At 38.1% G+C, this 20,383-nt stretch overlaps 1 protein-coding gene across 1 annotated transcript in view; it reads right to left on the reverse strand.

Moving 5' to 3' along the window:
* The window catches only part of LOC126297744 (cullin-1-like), a 212,627-nt gene that overhangs the window by 114,940 nt on the left and 77,304 nt on the right, over positions 1-20,383 (reverse strand). The window contains exons 6-7 of the mRNA XM_049988904.1: positions 19,932-20,031; positions 5,016-5,170 (exon numbers count right to left, since the gene is read on the reverse strand). Coding sequence (XP_049844861.1) covers positions 5,016-5,170; positions 19,932-20,031 — 255 coding nt within the window. The remainder of the gene's footprint in view (positions 1-5,015; positions 5,171-19,931; positions 20,032-20,383) is intronic.

Raw genomic sequence — 20,383 nt, forward strand, 5'->3', positions numbered from 1 at the left:
CAGTGCCACTGGTTCCAAAAGCATGCAAAAGCAATTACATTATATTGTGAAAAATTGATTATTTTCATTGTTGTATTAAACCTTTGGGCAGCTTATACTTATGTGCAGATTTCAAGGCAACAGTACATTCACAGACTGATCGACCCTTTCCCTTTGCCTTGGCCTGAGGAACTCATGGACAGACTTAGTGCAGGTAACTTCATTTCCAAGATAGATCTTTGTGATGCTTGTCTGCAGCTTCTATTCGATGATGGCCACAACAAGTTTCTGTGATGGACAGCCACATGAGGTAATTTAAGTTTTAGAGATTGCCCTTCGGTAAAGTGTCTGCACCTGAAATTTTTCACTGTTATTTGTCAGTTCCTTCTTGTTCGAACTCTTTGGATTACATAGTTGTTTTTGGTCATACACCCAATGAACAACCTTCCAATCTCAGAAAATTGTTTCAAGTGCCCTGCAATACTGGATTAAAGTGTAATGAAGGCAAATGCTCCTTCTTCCAGATTGAGATGGATATTTGGGACATGTGACCAACTGTCAGGGTATTCACCTTTTGCAATTAAACTTAACTGCCATAGATGGCTTCCCAGCTTCTAGGAATGTCATTGGACTCCAAGCTGTGTCAGGTAAATTGCCTTATTACAACCCATTCAGTCTGAATGCTGCACAGATTGCAGCTCCATTCACTAAAAGAACATTCTGTTTGAGTGGAACCAAGAGTGGCCGGCTGTATTTCAAAAACTGATGGATGCTTCACTGAGAGATCATTGTTTGGTACATTTTAATCCTGCTAAGCTATACATGCTTGCAGGTGATGCATCCTTTTACAAGATTGGCACTGTTCTCTCACACAGAGCTAGATCAGTTGCCTCCCCACATAAACTCCTCCTCAGGGTACAGTGCAACTAATCACAGATTGAGAAGGAAGCTCTTGCTATCATATATGGGGTGACCAAATTCCCCCATTATTCATATGGCAGAAAATTTTACTTGGTGATGGATTACATACCTCTCACTCCATTGTTCAGCCTTTCCAAGCCAGCCTCTCTATGGATGACACAAAAGTTGTGTTGTTGGTCTCTTCTCCTCTCAAATTATCAGTAATGAAATTATGTACAGGTCAACAACTAATCATTCAAATATAGAAACTCTCTGTCACCTGCCAGTTGACCTGATTTGGCATTCAACACTTCTGAAGGTTCATGTTTCCACACTGATGTTGAGGACAATGAAATAACTGATGGTTTTCCATCAACCACTGACAGGTTGCTCAGACTTCAATCTCAAGGTTTTGTTGCAATACATCTGCACTGGTTGACCACATTTGATTAAGCAGGTTAGTGATTCGTTTGTATGCCATTATTTTGATATTCAGTATGACTTACCTGTCCAGCGTGGTATTACCTTATGACACAGAAGCAATGATCAATCCTGAGTCAAGCCACATCTGCTTCAGACGGAAACTTTTCACCTTCTCCATCATCAAGGACATTGGGGCATTGTGTGCCCAAAGCATCTGGTCCGATGCCATTGTACACGGGTTTGCATGGACACTCAAACTGAACAATTGACTTCACAATGCCCAACAGGTGCAGAACACCAGGCTGCTAAATCACAGAAATTTTTTGATTGACCCAAGCCCAATGCCCCTTGGCAAAATAGGCATATTGATTTTGTGGGTCCCTACCGGAATTCTTGTTGGCTTATAGTGGCAGACTGCTTTAGCAAGTTTCCATTTGTGGTGCCCATGCAAACCACCACAACCGGTAGTACTATCAAGGCCCCGATCTCAATTTTTTGCATCAGAGTTCTAACACGAGTTATAGTTTTCGACAGTGGACCCAGTTCATATCACATCAGTAGAATTTCAGCAGTTTAGTGATGCCAATGGAATAAAGTTTATGATGACAGCACTGTTGCACCCTCAATCTAATGGTATACTGGAATGCTTCATCTGAACAGTCAAGCAACAGATCAACAAGTAAAATGTTTCCCTTACAACTAAGCATTAGTGAACTTCCTTTCATCGTACTGTTCCCCATCATGCAATGGCAAGCTACCAGCAGAATTGCTGCACGGGTGTTGACATAGGGCACTGCCGCAGTTGCCAGATCCCCCACAGTGGTTGGCTGATCCTCTGCAGTGATCTAAGTTTAATTTTAATGATATCATCTTTTTCAGAGTTTTCAGCAGATGCAGGGCTGGGAATGAGGCATTATCAAGATAATCATGGACCATTCTACATATGTCTTAAAGGATCACACCGAGCTGCAGAAGTGCCATCAGAATCAGCTTCACTTTTGTGTGCTGTGCGATCTTGCCATGGGTTTCTCATTTGCAGATTCAGTGCCCTAGAGGATCTCACACCCTCAGCCACCTTTGTCTCCCTCGTGTCCCACACTGCTGGTCCCAGACAGGGTGCCAACAGCTGTCAATGCACTGCTTTCACCATAACCAAAGTGCCAGTAGCCCCAGCTGCAAGAGATGAACTCATTTCCAGGAGTCACTGTGGACCCTCCAGTCACGACTGCGTCTTCACCAGTGGAAGATGATGTTTTATCCCTGGGCAAGGGTGTGCATCCTATGGCTGGTTTTTTGGTTGATGTTTCCATCCATTCACAAGACAAATGTCAGGTTGTGGACAGAAGCTGCATTTTTGAATTATGCATAGAGACCTGCCCCACCCTCCCCCTCGCTGTCACTTTTTGTACCTATATATGAGGACGGCAAGGAGTTTTGGGGGGAGAACGGGGGGCAGGAATGTTGTATAATACACTATTGTCACCATGACAGTCATTCTACATCCAGAAGCTGGCAGTAACACATGTGACAGCCCTGCCAATCTGCGCAGACACAGCTTGTACTGCGTGTGCAAATAGGGACATCACCGAGTCGGCTCAAGAAGATGCCATACTGACACCAGGCGGTCTAATCATGAAGTTCACTTGGAGCCTTTCTCTTTATTATTATGATTGTTTATAGTGAATGTGGCTGTGTAACAGACTAGTTTGGAATGCTACTTGGACTTGCAGAAGAACGTTAAGTAAATGATGTTACATACATCTTACATGTGCATCTAATTATTTTTCTCTCTGTATCAGCACTCACCTATTCCTTGGAATCCACCCATGGACTGACCCAACAAAATCAACACTGTAGAAGATATAAGTACCAAAATAGGGCAGCAAAGCCATGGAAAGATACAAGACAAGAAATGGAAATACAGAAGATGAAAAAGGGGTGCGAGTTCCATGGGTACAGAATAAGGGAGAGAGATCACCACAAATTGGCATGGGGCACGAAGAGATACAAGAACACCATGAGACAGGAGGGGCATAACATTGTTGATGGATCTGAGGCAGGAAAATGAAACAGCACATGAGGCAGCAGTCCACATCATGGCAGATGGCTCTGCAGTGGAGAGAGCACCCCACAGCAAATGGCCATAGAGTGGACCTTGAGAAAAGAAAACAGGAAGTGGCATGTCACAGAAAATGACAATGGGCTAGGTGCCATGGTAAATGACGGAGTTGAGGTGCCAGGGACATGTACACATTGAAAGCACTGCAGGAAACTATACACAGAAGGCTCTGTAGGAAATGTGAAGGTCAGTGGACCATAGACAATAGAAACTACCAGAGTTCACATTACATTTTGGCCTCATTTGGTCTGACTACTTTATATCATTCCCTCCACTTAAAATTTCATATGCTGGGGAGAAATGCTGTCGTTAACTGCCAGGGAGAGATTACCTGTGTGAAATGGTAAAGTGAGGTGCACAACATGAAACAGCAGGGGCAGGTGCACACCCCCTGAAATGGCAAGGGAGGCCCATGCACACTGTGAGGCACTGCAGGAAATGATGACAAAGGGTGGAGGAGGGGAGGGGGGAGAGAGCCTGAGTGCATTGGGAAAGTACACAGGGTAAGGGCATTACAGGAAATGGCTGGATGGGTGGAAGGGGGGGTGAGTGGGGCAGCTGCTGTAGGTAAGCACATGCGGCAAGATGTGGGGTGCCGCAGGAAAGCACACAGGGCAGAGAGCTCTGGGAAAGAACAGAGAGAATTGAGCTGTTGACAACAGAAACTACAAGAAACATTATTTTCAAATTCTGAAATGTTTGTCACATTTTTATGTGACTTCTTTGCATCACTGAGACCTTTGAAATTTCATGGGTTGAAAACTGTAAACTAAATGGAAACAAACTACCTTCAGTACTGTTCAAAACATTTTGCATTTGGTACTTAACTGCGTCAACAGAGTGTGCCAGAAGAAGTAGAAAGAACATTCACTAACAGAAATTTCATAATCTTGTAACTTTTTAATTATAAAAACCAAGGTTTATTGGCATCATTTACAAAGTCTGATAAAACAGTTATCTGAAGGTAGCATCTGCTGGAAAGACAGTTGCCTGTAGGAAGCAGGTAGAACAGAATAACATCAATGTAAGTGTTATTTTAAGGCTGCCTGTTAGATGCTACCTCTGGTTTTCTATACAAACATTTGCAATTTAATTCCAAGGTGTAATTGTGGTATATTACTTCATTCATTATCATAACAACTCTATTGTTTCTTTTACTCCTAGTACTGACCAATTTATTTCAAATGATGCTACATTACATATACAGTATGTCCAACGTTTTTTCTGTCACTTACTGTCTGTTTCACCTCTGGCAATGATTTTTTAATAGTTTGGAATACACAACAAACTTTAGCTCTTCCTGCAACTGGCTAAGTAAGGCAAGGGCAAACTGACTAACATAGGATCAAGCCTAGTAAAACAACTATGGTATTCAAAACAATCTTTGTGTTGAAGACATATTTATTAACCACTCTCTTATGCTGAATTCAACACATACACAATGCAACTGAATATCATAAACATCCTTCCATGTTCAACTGGCATATGTTTTCACCTTGTTAATAACATAAATTTTCTAAACTGGTTATAGAAATTGAATATATTGTTGTATTTACAGGAAGTCATACTGCTGTACCACCAAATGTATATTTACCTTCTTCATATATTCAGTTAATGGATGGTTCTGAATGAATTGTACACTTTCTTGAGTATAAAACCTTTCTGTCTCAAACAGAAATACAGTTTCAAATGAACACCTGTAGACGCACAAGTTCTTTCTATTATAATTTGGATAGTCTGGATTAAAACCTGAAATCAGAATACATATTTACAATTAAAATAATTACATTTTTTGACTACTTCAGGATAATGCTGCAGAATAGCATGCACATTATCTCAGAAATTTATTATGGAATAATGAGTTTTATAAAAAGAAATCTCTCATAAAATTTCACAAAACAAGTTTATATAATAAGCAATATGTTAAGAGAACAAACACATTGCTATTTCTTACATGCTGATGTCATATACCCATTTCAACCAATTACTTGGGTTATTAACATCAAGTTCAAATTTACTGCATCTTGCCAAGTGATAGTAATTCCACATTTCATATGAGAAGATGAGAGAAGGAAAAAGTACTTAATTTGTTATGCTTTCCTCTGATAAATATTTTAATCTAATAACCAATAAATTATTAGCAGTATTAGCAAATCCCTGATTCCACATACCACAAATTTGTCTGAAAAAACAAAATATCTGTTTTAAAATAACATGCAAGGAACTTCAAACTTGCACATCAACCAGTATAGCAAGCCACCCCTTACATGCCTTTCCCGCTGCTACTTTCAACCCCCCCCCCCCCCCAACTCCACCTCACTGTGGCACTGTGGCACCTTCTTCCTTTTTACAAGTGCATACTTTTCTCCTGTCAATGTGGTACCAAAACATAAGCACAATTCTAACTAGATCAGTATTCAGTTTATTAGAACTGTGGCTGGCCTAAACTAAGCTCACTGTGCTACTCCACTCTCATTCATAACACATCAAAAAGTTAACATTATTATGAACCGAATATATTCTACATCTTCATCCATACTCCGCAAGCCACCTGACGGTGTGTGGCGGAGGGTAAAAAAGGTAGCAGTGAATGTATTTGAACTCACGACTTTTCATCTACACTGCACTACACTTACCATTACACTACTAGCTGAACCATTGTTACTCACCATAAAGATGACATGTTGAGCTGCAGACAGACACAACGAAAACACTGACACACATTGAACGTTCGGCAAAAACCTTCTTTAGAGGTGTGTCTGCTTGAGTGAATGTGTGTATATTTTCTTTTCTTTTCATAAGAAGGGTTTTGCTGAAAGCTCAGTGCATAACAGTCTTTTTGTTGTGTCCATCTGCAACTCAATATGTCATCTTTATGGCGAGTAGCAATCTACACTGTTCATAATATTGTTGGTATTCCAACCTGGACTTTCCATTGTTTGATTAAACCGAAAAATTATATTCACTGTAAGAAATCAATCTTGGTTGAACCCCTCGAACCTGCTCAATGAACTGAGGTTGGTCTGCCTTGTGGTGCTGTGCTGTGCTGTGTGCTTGATGAATGGCACTTGGGCCTGCAGTGGGAAACATTCAGGAGGCTCTACACAATGTACTTAGACTTTTATACCAGCCGTAATGGTCCACTGGGTATTTTCACATTTGTTTTTCATGACAGGTTGTCAACAATAATAACACAGGCCAACTATGGAAAAACTTTTATGCTGAAAATACCTTATTCTTACGTTTTTTAGGGTGGGAAATCCAAATATGATACTTAAAAAACTGTTATCACCCACCATTTCTTCTAATTTTACAGTTTACATTTATTAAATTAGACGATTTTTTAAAGAATTTAACAGCTTTTATACAGTTAAAATAATTTAAATAGGAGGTGTAATGAATGTAGATGATGTTGGTAGCACTGCTGAAAAACATTTGCTGGCCAAAGAGGTCGATTCTATTTTTGTGTTAACAGATGGTGTTTTATTTACTGTCAACGTAAGCTCACTTTCCTGTTTCCTGTACATGTACTCAGTACAATGTTTAATTGTGGTTGTAAAAACTCTGCTGACAGTTTTTGTTATAGTTGTGGTGGATTTGTGGTTAAAAAACACCAAAGAAAATACTACAGACTTTGTAAAAAAGGTTTATCTATCATACTTTGGATGTAATCTTGGTGAGCAAGACAAATCTTGGGAGCTGCATAAGGTATGTTATGTGTGTATTGAAGATATGAGAAAATGGCCCAAAAAGGAAGAAAAACCATTAGATTTGCTGTTCCTATGATATGGAGGGAGCCAAGAAATCATTCAGATGATTGCTACTTTTGCAGTGTTGATATTACCGGTCATAATTTGAAAAACAGTATAGCAAGCAAACTAACCTTCCGTCCGACATCTAACCAGTAGGGCATGGTGTAGATTTGCCGGTTGCTGAACGACCAGTTTATTTTAATTCTATTCCAACAAAAGTATTTTATGATGTACAATCTCATTTAGATGAACCAGATGATGATGATGAAGAATTCCGTTGTAATGCAGAAAGTCTAGAGCCCAAATTGTTTACTTAGACGAAGCTTATCGATTTGGTTAAGGATCTGGGCGTAACGAAAGAAAAAGCAGAACTGCTTGGCTCTAGATTAAAAGAAAAGAACTTATTGGCAGTTGGAACTACCATATACAAGCATAGAAAGAGAGAGCAGCAATTTTTCAAGTTTTTTCAACAAGCAGGTGACTTAGTGTACTGCTCAGACATTCCCTGTCTGATGAATGAGTTTGGTTTTGAATACAAAAAGGAAGACTGGAGGCTGTTTATTGATTCATCCAAAACTCGTTTCAAGGCATTATGGTAACATGTATGCATCTACACCTGTTGGACATTCTGTACATATGAAAGAAAGCTATGAAAACCTATAAATAATGCTAAATAAAATAGACTATTCTGCTCATGGTTGGATGAAATGTGGTGATCTAAAAGTAACATGCATGCTCCTTGGTCAGCAAGGTGGCTTTACCAAATTTGCATGTTTCTTGTGTGAATGGGACAGTAGGGCTAGGGATCAACACTGGTGCAGAAAGAACTGGCCTGTGAGGGAGTCTTTATAACCTGATGAGAAAAACATTCAACACAAAAACCTTGTAGATCCAAAAAACATACTCCTACCACCTCTACATATAAAGTTAGGCCTAATGAAACAGTTTGCAAAGGCTTTGCCTAAAGATGGACCATGTTTTAAGTATCTCTGCGAAAAGTTTCCACACCTTTCAGAAGCTAAACTAAAAGAAAGCTTCTTTGTTGGAACTGACATTAGAAAATTAATGTTTGCTGTTAACTTTGAATCCATAATGACCTTAAATGAGAAAGAAACATGGGTATCATTCAAGCAAGTTGTTACAAAGTTATTAGGACATGAAAAAGACTCAGAGTATGTTCCAATGTTAAAGAAGTTAATAATTTAGGGTGTTTAATGTGCCTGAAAGTTCACTTTTTGAACAGTCACCTTTATTACTTCCCAGACAATATGGGAGATGTTAGTGAGGAGTACAGCGAGCGTTTTCACCAACACATTAAAGTGAGGGAAAAATGCTACCAACACCACTGGAACACCAACATGATGTGGGGCTACTGTTGGTCACTTTACCGAGAAGTTCAGTAAGCCTTAGGCAAGATGGCGGCTACAGTAAAGTGTCCTTCCAGAAAAACATAAATTTTGCCGTAAAAAAGAAATCGTGTGAAAATTGTAAGGACGAAATCAAGAGACTGAATGAACGCATAACGAGCTTACAGTTCATAATCGGCAGTTTGAAAATGGACATTTCGAAAGTACAACAAGAAAATAGTGAACTGAACACGCTAAAACTTGCGCGAGATAGTTCGACCGTTACGGAAAAGTGGTCAAATGTTAAGTGCAAAAGCAGAAAGACCAAAGTGCAAATTCGGAAAACCTGGGAAAGTTACGCAAGCTTAGTGCACGAAAACACATTTCAAGTACTTTCGATCGCCGATAGTGAAAATGCAACTTACAGTTTGCATGCACGATGGGAAAAGCAAAAAGGCACTGTGGGGAATAAGGTAAGGGAAGAAAATTTACTGACGCAAACAACTGTGAAGGAGGGTAATATAAATGTGCCGACCAAAAATTGTGCCGAAGTGTTTAGTAAAACAATACAAAGCGATTCGCAAATTGTGAACTGCAATAACAGGAAACTGTGTTTTCAGACAGCCATGGGCATGGACTTGCGAGTAAACTAAAAAAAACAACTAAAACAATTTCGTGTGGTATAGTGAAACCGGGAGCCCCTCTTAGCGAAATTAAAAACATAACCGTAACCGCAGCGGCAAAAAAATCTGCATGATAAAGACTTCGTTGTACTTCTGGGAGGCGCAAACGACGTCTACAAAAATGAAACAGCGAGTGCAACTTGCGATCTTAAACAGTGTCTGAGGAACCTCACTCACACTAACATAATACTTGTCAATATTCTGCATCGCTATATGATGTTGTAAGATGGTCATGTGTTAACATGGAAATAAAAAGTGCCAACAGTCAGTTTGCAAAAATCTGCAGACATTTTAAAAACGTGAAATGCGTTGATATAAGCAGTATTGAACGTAGATTCTGTGGTGTCCCCGCCAGACACCACACTTGCTAGGTGGTAGCCTTTAAATCGGCCGCGGTCCTTTAGTATACATCGGACCCGCGTGTCGCCACTATCAGTGATTGCAGACCGAGCGCCGCCACACGGCAGGTCTCGAGAGACTTCCTAGCACTCGCCCCAGTTGTACAGCCGACTTCGCTAGCGATGGTTCACTGACAAATTACGCTCTCATTTGCCGATACAATAGTTAGCATAGCCTTCAGCTACGTTATTTGCTACGACCTAGAAAGACGCCATGATCAGTTTCTATTGATATTGTAAATCATGTACCGTCCAGAGCGACGTTCGTCATTAATGGATTAAAGTTAAGTATTCCACCAGCTACGTCTGCTTTTCTCAATTCTAATTCCCTTGTCATGTTCGAGACCTCACGCCAGCCTGTGTGAGCTAATACGCTTGTATTTCGACCTCCTTTAGTAACTCTGTGTTGGCTTTCCTGCCAACCACAACAGATTCCACACGCAACACGGAGTTTACCTGAATGGCTTGGGGAAAGAATATCTGACAAGCCTGATAACCAAGGTAATAAAAAACCACCAAAATAAATTCAAAACCAGAACGATATTTGCATCGCCATCGCCTGACTCCATAACGAAAACCCATAAAAAAAAATCAATAGAAACATCATCAGCACCAGCAAAACATGTAAAAAAAGACGAAATTTTAACAGAAAGAACAGTGGACATCGATTTCAACAACAAAAGAACTACTGTTGCTCATCAGCCAAATATTATTTTAGACGAAAATAACAAAAACGAGAAGACTCCAAGTTCACAAGGAAACACAGCAGTAGTGGCAGAACCAACATTTGAAGTGTCAGAAACAGCATCACCATTGACAACAACAAATAGAAGGCTGTTGGACAGCAGAAATGCTGAGCCTCCTTCTCATCTCAACGACTTTTTATGCGTGGGCCTGAAGAAAAAGAAGGGACAACAGTAGCTAGTGTCAGGTGTCTCTTCTCTCCTGTCTCAAGACAGACTCCAATGGATTCTCAGTCAGGTAACAGCACTAATAGAATGAAAAAGCGAGGAAGGCATCTCTTCCTTTCATCAAAATATAAGGGGCCTCTTAAACAAAACAGATCAAGTGGAGCTGCTTTTAAAAAACATATGGGAAACCATCGATAAGAAGCAAAAATTTTATGCTGTATTCATAGACCTCACAAAGGCCTTCGACCTCCTCGATCGATCGTTAGTAAAAAGGATGCTCGACGAAACCCTGGGAAGAACAGCGTCTGGACAAGGATTATAAACTCCATACATGAATGGAATGAGATAAGGATCTCGGACAACCTCAACCTGTCTGAACCAATAAGGCAAACAAACGGAGTACTCCAAGGAGATCCTCTAAGCCCGCTGCTGTTCATTCTGGGAGCAAAGGACATTATGGAAATCACTCATGACCAAGATGTCGAAGCATATGCCTATGCAGACGACATTGTGATAGGCTCAAAAAACTTAAACTACAGGAGACTATAGAAGACGTGGAAAAATGGCGCACAATACACAAGTTTGTAATCAACACCGACAAAATGGAAATGATGGTATTCAGACCAGGCGGGCAAATCCCAAAAACAACAAGAATTGCACTACAAGGAAACCAAATATCTATCACAAAAGATTACAAATATCTAGGTATAACACTCCACCCATCCACAAAGTGCTTCACTAAACACACAATAGAGAAAGAGACACAGGCCATCAGAGCGATAAACGAAATAAGTTCCATCAGAACACTAAATCTAGACACAGCTATGACACTCTTAAAATCAAAAATAATACCGATACTGGCTTATGGGATAGAAATCATATGGATACACCTAAATGGAAAAGAACTTAGAAACATTGGAAAGAGTAAAAGCAACCTATATCAAAAGAGCATTAGGAGTAGCAAAAACCACAAGATCAAGATTAGTCTACCTTCTTGCCCAAGAATCTTTCCTCATCGAGAATCTAAGGACAAAGTTCTTACTTCCCAACTCATCAGCATTGGATAACCTATGAAGGTCACTACTCAAGAAAAGAGAGGAAGTACCAACGGAATTCTATGGATCCGGGGCCATGATCGACCGCACTTGGACAGCAGCAAATTTTGAGATGAGACACGTACTTACAAGACTCAGAGTACACAGATTCCACCATGAAATTTGTGCAAATACAACATACCACAAACCCTCAAACCTTTGCAAGTGTACACTATGTGGACAGTCTTGTGACAGATACCATACAGAAATATGCAACAAGAGGACCAGATCAATTAGAGACTATGCAATAAATGGTTCAAATGATTATCTGTTATAATACCTGCACTGAATGTAATCTACTAAGAATTATGCAGACACTCAATACATCCTGGTAATTCACTCTCAAATGATTGTAATCTAATGTATAACTATAATGGCTATTTTGCTGCAATAAATCATTTACATTAACATTAGTGAAAAGGACAGTATAAATAATGCCCCGGATTTTGTGCTTAACTGAGCACCATGTTACTGATAAATGTGCCTTGCGATCTATAGTAAGTTATATTTTAGTAACATACTACAGTAGGGAAAGTAAAGATAAAGATGGAGTAGCAATTTATGTTAAGGATACTGTAGCATACAAAGCTATAGATATTAAGAAATATTGTGTGGAACAGCAATTTGAAGCATGTGCCACATAAATAATAACTAAATTCTACCAAATAATAGTGTTAGCTGTCTACAGGACTCCTTCAGGTGACATAAAAACTTTTCTGCATTCAGTGGAACTCCTTCTGTAAGGATTACTTTCAAAAGCGAAGGATATTGTAGTTTTAGGTGATTTCAATATAAACTTTATGACAGAAAATAAGAATAAAATAGACTTTGAGATTGTGATGATCTTACATAATCTGACATCAGTAATAGACTTCCCAACAAGAATTACATCCGAGTGCCAAACTATGATAGACAACATTTTTTTAGATGTAACTAGACATCAGAATTATATTGTCAGCCAGGTTATAAGTGGGCTTTCAGATCATGATGGACAAATTCTCACTATTTATGATGTAAATCTGTTCAAAAAAGAATTTCCTCAATGGAAATTCATAAGAGTAATGAATGAAGAGGCAAAACGAACTTTCAACTACAGGTTGCAGCAAATGGATTGGTCTTTAGTATATAGCCATGATGATGTTGATACTAAATTTAACTGTTTTATAATTGAATTCTGTGCTCTTTTTGAAGAAATATTTCTAAATAAATGGGCCAGAAACAGTGCTTCCAATTCTGTAAGTAAGCCTTGGATTACAAAAGGTATAAAACAGTCATGTAAAACCAAAAAGGAAACTTATGTTGCAATAAGATTCTGTAAAGATGTAGAAAAATGGGAACACTATAGAATATACTGTAAAATTTTGAAGAAAGTAATACAAAAATCAAAAGCCCTTTATTATGAGAAGAAAGTAGATAAATCTAATAATAAAATAAAAACAATTTGAAGCACTGTAAAAAAAGAAACAGGAATAGATACAAAAAGTAAAGAAGATGTAAATAATATCAGATATGAAGGTACCCTAGTAGATAACCCCAAAACGGTGGCTGAGATTTTTAATAAACACTTCCTGTCAGTAACTCAACAGATTGGTTGCAAGCCCAATGTTGATGAAGCTGTAACTCTTTGTCAAGCAGTATATGCAAACACAATTTCAGAAATGCACCTTAATCCTGTCATTGTAGAAGAAATTCAAAAAATCATCATGTCTCTAAAAAGTAGGAACTCTGCAGGGGTTGATAATATATCTAGTAATTTTGAAATATTCTTGTGTGTGGATAAGGGAATTCTCTGTCATATTTTCAATGCTTCCCTTCAGAAAGGTGTTGTTCCCAGTAGACTTAAGTATGCCATTGTGAAGCCCCTGTACAAAAAGGGTGATAAAGCTGAACTAACTAACTATTGACCTATCTCCTTGCTGAGAGCTTTCTCCAAAATTCTAGAAAAGCTAATACATGTAAAAATTACTGATCATCTCATGAAGAATGGAGTTCTCAGCAAGAGCCAATTTGGCTTTCAAAAGGGCCGTTCAACAGAAGATGCAGTCTATGCACTTGCAAATGAAGTCCTAGAAACACTTAATGAAAAAATGCTAGCACTTGGTGTCTTCTGTGATTTATCCAAAGCGTTTGACTGTCTTCATCGCCAGATTCTCTTGCAAAACGCAAAATTAGTAGGAATAAGTGGTGTTGCAGGCAATTGGCTACAGTCATACCTCCAAGACAGAAAACAAAAAGTTGTCTTGAATAGCTCAGGTGGAGCATGTGACACTTCCTCAGATTCTGAATGGAGTTCCATTACATGGGGAGTGCCTCAGGGCTCAATTCTTGGGCCACTATTATTCCTGATTTTTATAAATGATCTACCATCATGTACAAGCCTGCCGTGTAAATTTACATTATTTGCTGATGATACCACAATTTTTATGAGCAGTAGAACAGACAACAATCTTGAGGAACTCATTAATCACATACTCTCAGATGTGGTTAATTAGTTCAAGGATAATGGTCACTCATTAAATTCCAGTAAGACCAGCTTTATTAAATTCCGTACAAAAACAGAAAAAGAGAGAGAGAGATAAGTGTGACATGTGGTAATCAATCAATAGTTAGAATGGAAACAACAAAATTTCTTGGAGTGCACATCGACAAGAATATGAACAGGTCTTCACATATTATTGATCTCTGTAAGAGGCTTATCTCTGCTACCTATGCTTTACAGGTTGTCACTACATGTGTTGAACTTAACACTGCAAAAGTGGCATACTATGGCTATTTTCATTCTCTCATTGAGTACGGAATTATTTTTTGGGGCAACCAGCCATTAGCAAGGAGAGTGTTCATTGCACAGAAGCAAGTTTTAAGAATTATATGTGGAATGCACCCAAGAGACTCGTGTAGAAATAGTTTTCGTAATCTTAAAATATACACAATTACATTCCAATATATTTTTTCTCTCATGTGTTTTGTTTGTAAAAATATAGAGATATTTCATCCAAACAGTAATTATCATGAGCATAACACACGGAGGAAGAATGACATACATGGTGAACTCAAAAATTTGAGCTTGGCACAAAAGGGTGTCCTCTACACTGGAGCAAAACTCTTCAATGCTCTTCCTCCCGAAATAAAGATGGAGATTCACAACAAGAGTAAGTTTAAGAAAGCAATAAAAATATTTCTGCTAGAAAAAGTTTTTTACAGTCTAGATGAATTTTTAACTAAATAAATTGTAATATTTTAATATTATATAATACAAGTTGACATAATGCCACTAAGAATGTTATTTAACCTGTGATCTGTATCTGTTTTCTGTAGTGTTTTAACGATTCTAAGAAAATATGTATTTTCTTTTACTGTATAAATTTTTATTTAATTATGTACTCAAATTTCTGTATATGCTATAAGATTATCAGATTGTATTTGTAAAGATACTGGCTCATTCAACGTCCTTGTGTATCCAACACAGTTGGACCTATGGAACATGAAATAAATCAAATCAAATCAAATCATCATAGAAATAGTTACACAAGAAGTTTCAAAGAAAAAAGAGAAAGAAAATACAAACCAATTCCAGCTGACAAGTAAAACCTCTATTTACACATATCATTGTTTTAAGTGGCTTACTGTAAATAAAAACCATGCTTACATTGTAACAAAGCATTTAATTAATTTCCCTATTTATAGTATAGCATAGGAGTTTTATACTCTATAATAAAAAGCATATTGCTCAAAAACCATGGGTGATACAAAAAAAAGAAACCTAAGGCTAGATTTGGATTCAGCTTATAAAAATGTATAAAGATTAGCTATTAAAGAAAACAAAAAAGGTTTTTAAAAAAATTTTTGCTGGCCTGTGTAATTAATGGGGCGAACAAATGTACTTAGGAGTTTGTAGTTTCATATGTGGGTACACTGAAACAATGATTGCATGTTCACAGATGGGTGTCAACCAACAACTGAGATTCCTGTTTCTTGTTCACAGTGTTATTCCTACAAGGTATAGTTCAGAAACCTGATTTTGAAATGTATTTCTCAAAGATAGAAATTCTTGAACCCTCTGTTTTCTGAAAAGTATTGTCATTCCTCCAATAAAAACCTCCATGACACTGTCAAATTAAATCAGCTGCAACATGCTTATTTTCATAGTATACATTCCTGCTGCAAAAAGCTATGAACTGCTGACAACTTGTAACAAACTGTAACAATCACTTGATTTGAAAAAAGTGCACCGAAGCATGTCATATTATGCTGCACTGCAAGAAAGTACCATGGGGCATGGGAATAATTATACAGGTGGGCACAGATAATGGCACAAGGAACAGCCCAGTCAAGAGGTTAACACACTTTGACATTTTGGAAACAACAGTTTAGACTTATAATCTTATCTTGTATACAGATAATGTAACACCACCACCACTGTTTGAACTTTTCAAGGAGCTGTTAGATACCACAGTGATAAATTAAAACAGTTTTCTGATAGCACTTGCTATCTGTAGCACCTGAAAGTAAATTTCCAGGAAGTGTGTCTTGCAGCAATTTTAATTGGTGTAGTTAGGATTGCAGGAACTACTCAATGTGTAATATTCTCCTAACACAACTCTACACCATTTAATCTTACCTACATTGTCATTCTGTGTCAGCAAGTGTTGACAGTCTGCAGTGTTGCTTACCATGTGGGCATTTATCACAACACTTATCTACTGCCTATGTTTCTGGTATTAACAGTGAAGTGAAAAATCTACCTTGTAGCAGTTGCCTGGGTAATCACATGAACTGTCTGCTCAGTATGGCTCATAGGAACTCACATGGGACAACAACAAAGTTACATTAAGACTTCCTGAGGGCAATAGGATGAAAAACCTAACACTATACTGGATGATCCAAAATTAAATCCACACAGCAATCACGACCTGGCTACTTGGTCTCTGCCAAGCACTGCTGGTGGTCATTCAAAATTATGATGCAGACAGTTTACAGAGCTCCTGTAAACAGAGACAAGAGAATAAGTGTCAGCTCCTCACCACTGATAAAGACAGGATTTAGTAGCTCCTATTCACATGTCAGTGAAGTATGCAGAAGAAATCCAGCATGCTGTGCATGTCCAGCAGGGAGCCAGAGTCACAATATTTTGGAATGACATTATCCGATTGTGAGACTGTCCAGTCACCCACACAATTGTGCACTGAGCAATACAAGTACAGAATTCTCTATTGGCAAGTTAACTGTGAATTAATACTTTGAGGTGACTCTGTGAACATGCACAACATATATCTTCCAAACACATTTTGCCAGTATGCACAAATTCAGTACAAATTTTGTTCTGTCCTGTCTCAGCTCAGTTGAGGGAGCCTTGCGGGAAAAACAAGTCTGTTATTACTTTATTATTACCTTTTATTACCACAGTTGTGTCATTACCCAGTTATGGCTAGATAGACAACATAAAATATTATAAAATTGATATTTACAAATAATATGTAACAATAGAAAACAATTTAACAGATTAAGCATTTCCCTAAATCCAACAATGGAAACTCCATGTTGGAAAAGGTAGATTGCTACTTACTGTACAGGTAGAATGAAAAGACACTTACACATTAGCTTACAGCCAAAGCCTTCATCAGAAAAGGAAACACACACACACACACACACACACATTATTTACACAAAAGCTTGAACCACTGAGCTGCCGGAGATGGTCGTTGTGTGTGTCTTAGATGTGTTTGCTTGTGTGAACAAATATATATACATCTGCGCGCGCGCGCGCGTGTGTGTGTGTGTGTGTGTGTGTGTGTGTGTGTGTGTGTGTGTGTGTGTGTGTGTTCTTTTCTGATAATGGCTTTAGCCAAAGGCTAATGTGTAAGTGTCTTTTCATTGTGCCTTTCTGCATCTTAATGTGTCAGTAGCAGTCTATCTTCTCCTTAAATTGTTGTTAATCATTTTGCTATGTATACATTTAATCTACAATTTACACTTGAGTCCTGTGACAGATTCACTAGTTTTTGAGGAAATTCAGTAACTCTGATCACCTTCTTCACAATAAGAAAATCTGCTCGGTGGAGTTTTAAGTCTCTTGAAGTTTTGTTTTTGAACATCTCCAGTGCCCGGGTCTCAGCACAATGTTCAGAGAGCTCTCTCTTGTTTTGGACAGCTAAGAGGTTGGTTTGTTTATGCTCTCTTTGTTGTGGGGATTGTGGTAATGTATATCATGTCTCCTGCTGAAGAAATCTAGATTTTTCTTAATGTGAAGGAGGCACAAAGATACATAATGACTATAAACAGTTATTATTTCCAATTTTCTGAATAATGGCCTGCAGTGCTCCTATCTTCTACTTGATGTTATGATCCTTATTGATCCTTATTGCTTCTTCTTGGAGTAATAATACTTCCTTGCTGCCTGTAGAGTGACTCTACAGTAACAGGCTATAGTCAATATGACTGTGAAACAATGAGTAATATACCATTAGCAAATGCTGATCAGTTGTTATGTGTTTCAGTTTTCTCAGGTGGTACATGACTCAGGACACTTTTTCACACACATTTGCAGTGTTGTCTTGTCAAGTGAGTTTGTTGTCCACTATGAACTCCAGAAGTTTCAGAGACTCTACACAGTTTAAGTATACTTTGTCAATGAGGCTACATTTCAATGTTTGTGATCTTTCTTCATTGATTTTTGCATTGTTTATAACAAATCACTCTTTTGTAATGTAAAACAAAGCACCTGCTTCTTCTTGAGCCTCGCTGGCATTGATGGCTTTTGAGTATAAAGTTGTGTCATCCACAAAGTGCAAAAACTGTCCGTGAGTGCTTAAGTCATTATCAAAAACTAGGAACAGAAGGGGGCCCATTACTGATCCCTACATCGTGTTGTATTACAACATCCATTCACATGATAGTGCTCCATGGACTGATATAATCTGTCTTCTGTTTTCCAGATAAGACTTGAGGGTTGCCAGAACAGTCCCTCCAACTCCATACTGACACAGCTTATTTAGAAGGACCTTATGAGGAATGGAGTCAAACACCTTATTCAGATTACACAGTATCACTGTTAAAGGTTATTTTTCTTCAAAACTGTGTTTTATCTCAGAGATGAGATAGAGTGCTGCTGCTGCTGTTGTATAATTGCCTTTCCTGAAACCATGCTGTGCATCTGAGAAGAGTTCATTAATTTGAAAGTAATTTGAGATTTAGTCTTTCACTGCAGTTTCAATGAATTCAGAATGAGACTGGAATTATTGAGATTGGTTTGAAGCACTACGATGCCTGGGTCACCCTCCTTATAAACTGGTACTGTCGATGCAATTTTCAGCGTGTCGGGAAATACACCGGCATAGAGACACTAATTAATTACCATAGTTAATTGTTAAGCAACATCACGTACAATTTCCTTGAGGCTATTATTTGACATCCCATATATAGTCTGTCAGAAGGCTTCTAATTTCCTCCAGTTTATCATGGTGCACCTTTTTTATTTCTTACAGCAGCTGCAGGGTCTATGTTCAAGTCAGGGATTACACTTATAGTGTTTTTCACAATGTCAATAAAATAATTGTTGAAGTCATCTGGACTACATAAGCTTAATGGAGAGGTGAGTTTTTCATGTGTTTATTGATCAGGCCCCATGCTGCCTTGCATGGGTTGTGAGCTCCTTTGCTACAAATAGTCCATACTAGATTCATAAATTCTCTCCTTTTGGTACTCTCTTTTGCAAAGTGTACTTTGAAATTACCACAAAATACAATTTGTGTCGTAACGTATGAGTTATGGACTAGTCCCATAGAATGACTATCAATGATCAATGAGATACCAAACCTGGAATAGCACTGTGAACATGTTTTAGTGCACAAGGTGACAACACCACAGTAACAATGTTTGTTCATAGTAGAACAAGGTGTGCACTTCATGCCTCTTCATTACTTTTGGTGTTAGCAATATGCATTTTAAAAATTCAGGCAGTGCAAAACTTTTTTTGAAGTCTGTATGTATAAGTTTGATGAATTTACAGACCAATAAATACTGAGACCTGGCTAATTCAAGGAGCAGGAATTACATATTTGCCACACAAGTGACATTCATCACAGATTTGTAAAATCAAGCAAACGAAATATACAAGAGTACCCTTCCAGAAATATGATACAAGAAAATGTATGTTGACTGCCACTGAAAATTAGCTGATGTACACAAATTTTGTACCTGTGTTACGCTCATTACCCATAATAAATCTCCACTAAATGTACAAAACACTACTACCAGAATTACTGCCACTGATAAGATACCAGTGATTTGGTAACTTACTACAAAAAATTTTGAAGTAATTTGCACTTACCCATTTCAATGTAACAGTTGATAACTTCACTTATTAATCTTGTGTTTACTGTTTCTCCTTTACGTTCCCTTTCAATCAATTTCAAAACAGCACTCACTACCTGAAAGAATCATGAAAAATACCAAGTTTCAGTCCCTAACTACACATGAGATCTGTGATGCAAGAGGTAACAAAATTGGCCAGTATCATGTGATCTTCAGGGCCTGACTGCGGGGTTTTCTTTCTTAGCTGTTCAACAACTTACTTTCCACAAGAAAAGCATATGAGAAACTGATATGATCACACTCACTGTGTGCAAGTAATACAGGAACAGAAAGGAAATATAGTTTGTCAGTTTACTTCCAATTATACATATGTTGTTTCTGTTCTTTCAGGCACGTCTGAAACAACAGACACCATTTTTATCCCACAGCTACTATGAGTCAGGACACTCAGGAGTTAAAGACATAAGC

The sequence above is a fragment of the Schistocerca gregaria genome, chromosome X, assembly GCF_023897955.1.
Source record: "Schistocerca gregaria isolate iqSchGreg1 chromosome X, iqSchGreg1.2, whole genome shotgun sequence".
NCBI classification, from domain to species: domain Eukaryota; kingdom Metazoa; phylum Arthropoda; class Insecta; order Orthoptera; family Acrididae; genus Schistocerca; species Schistocerca gregaria.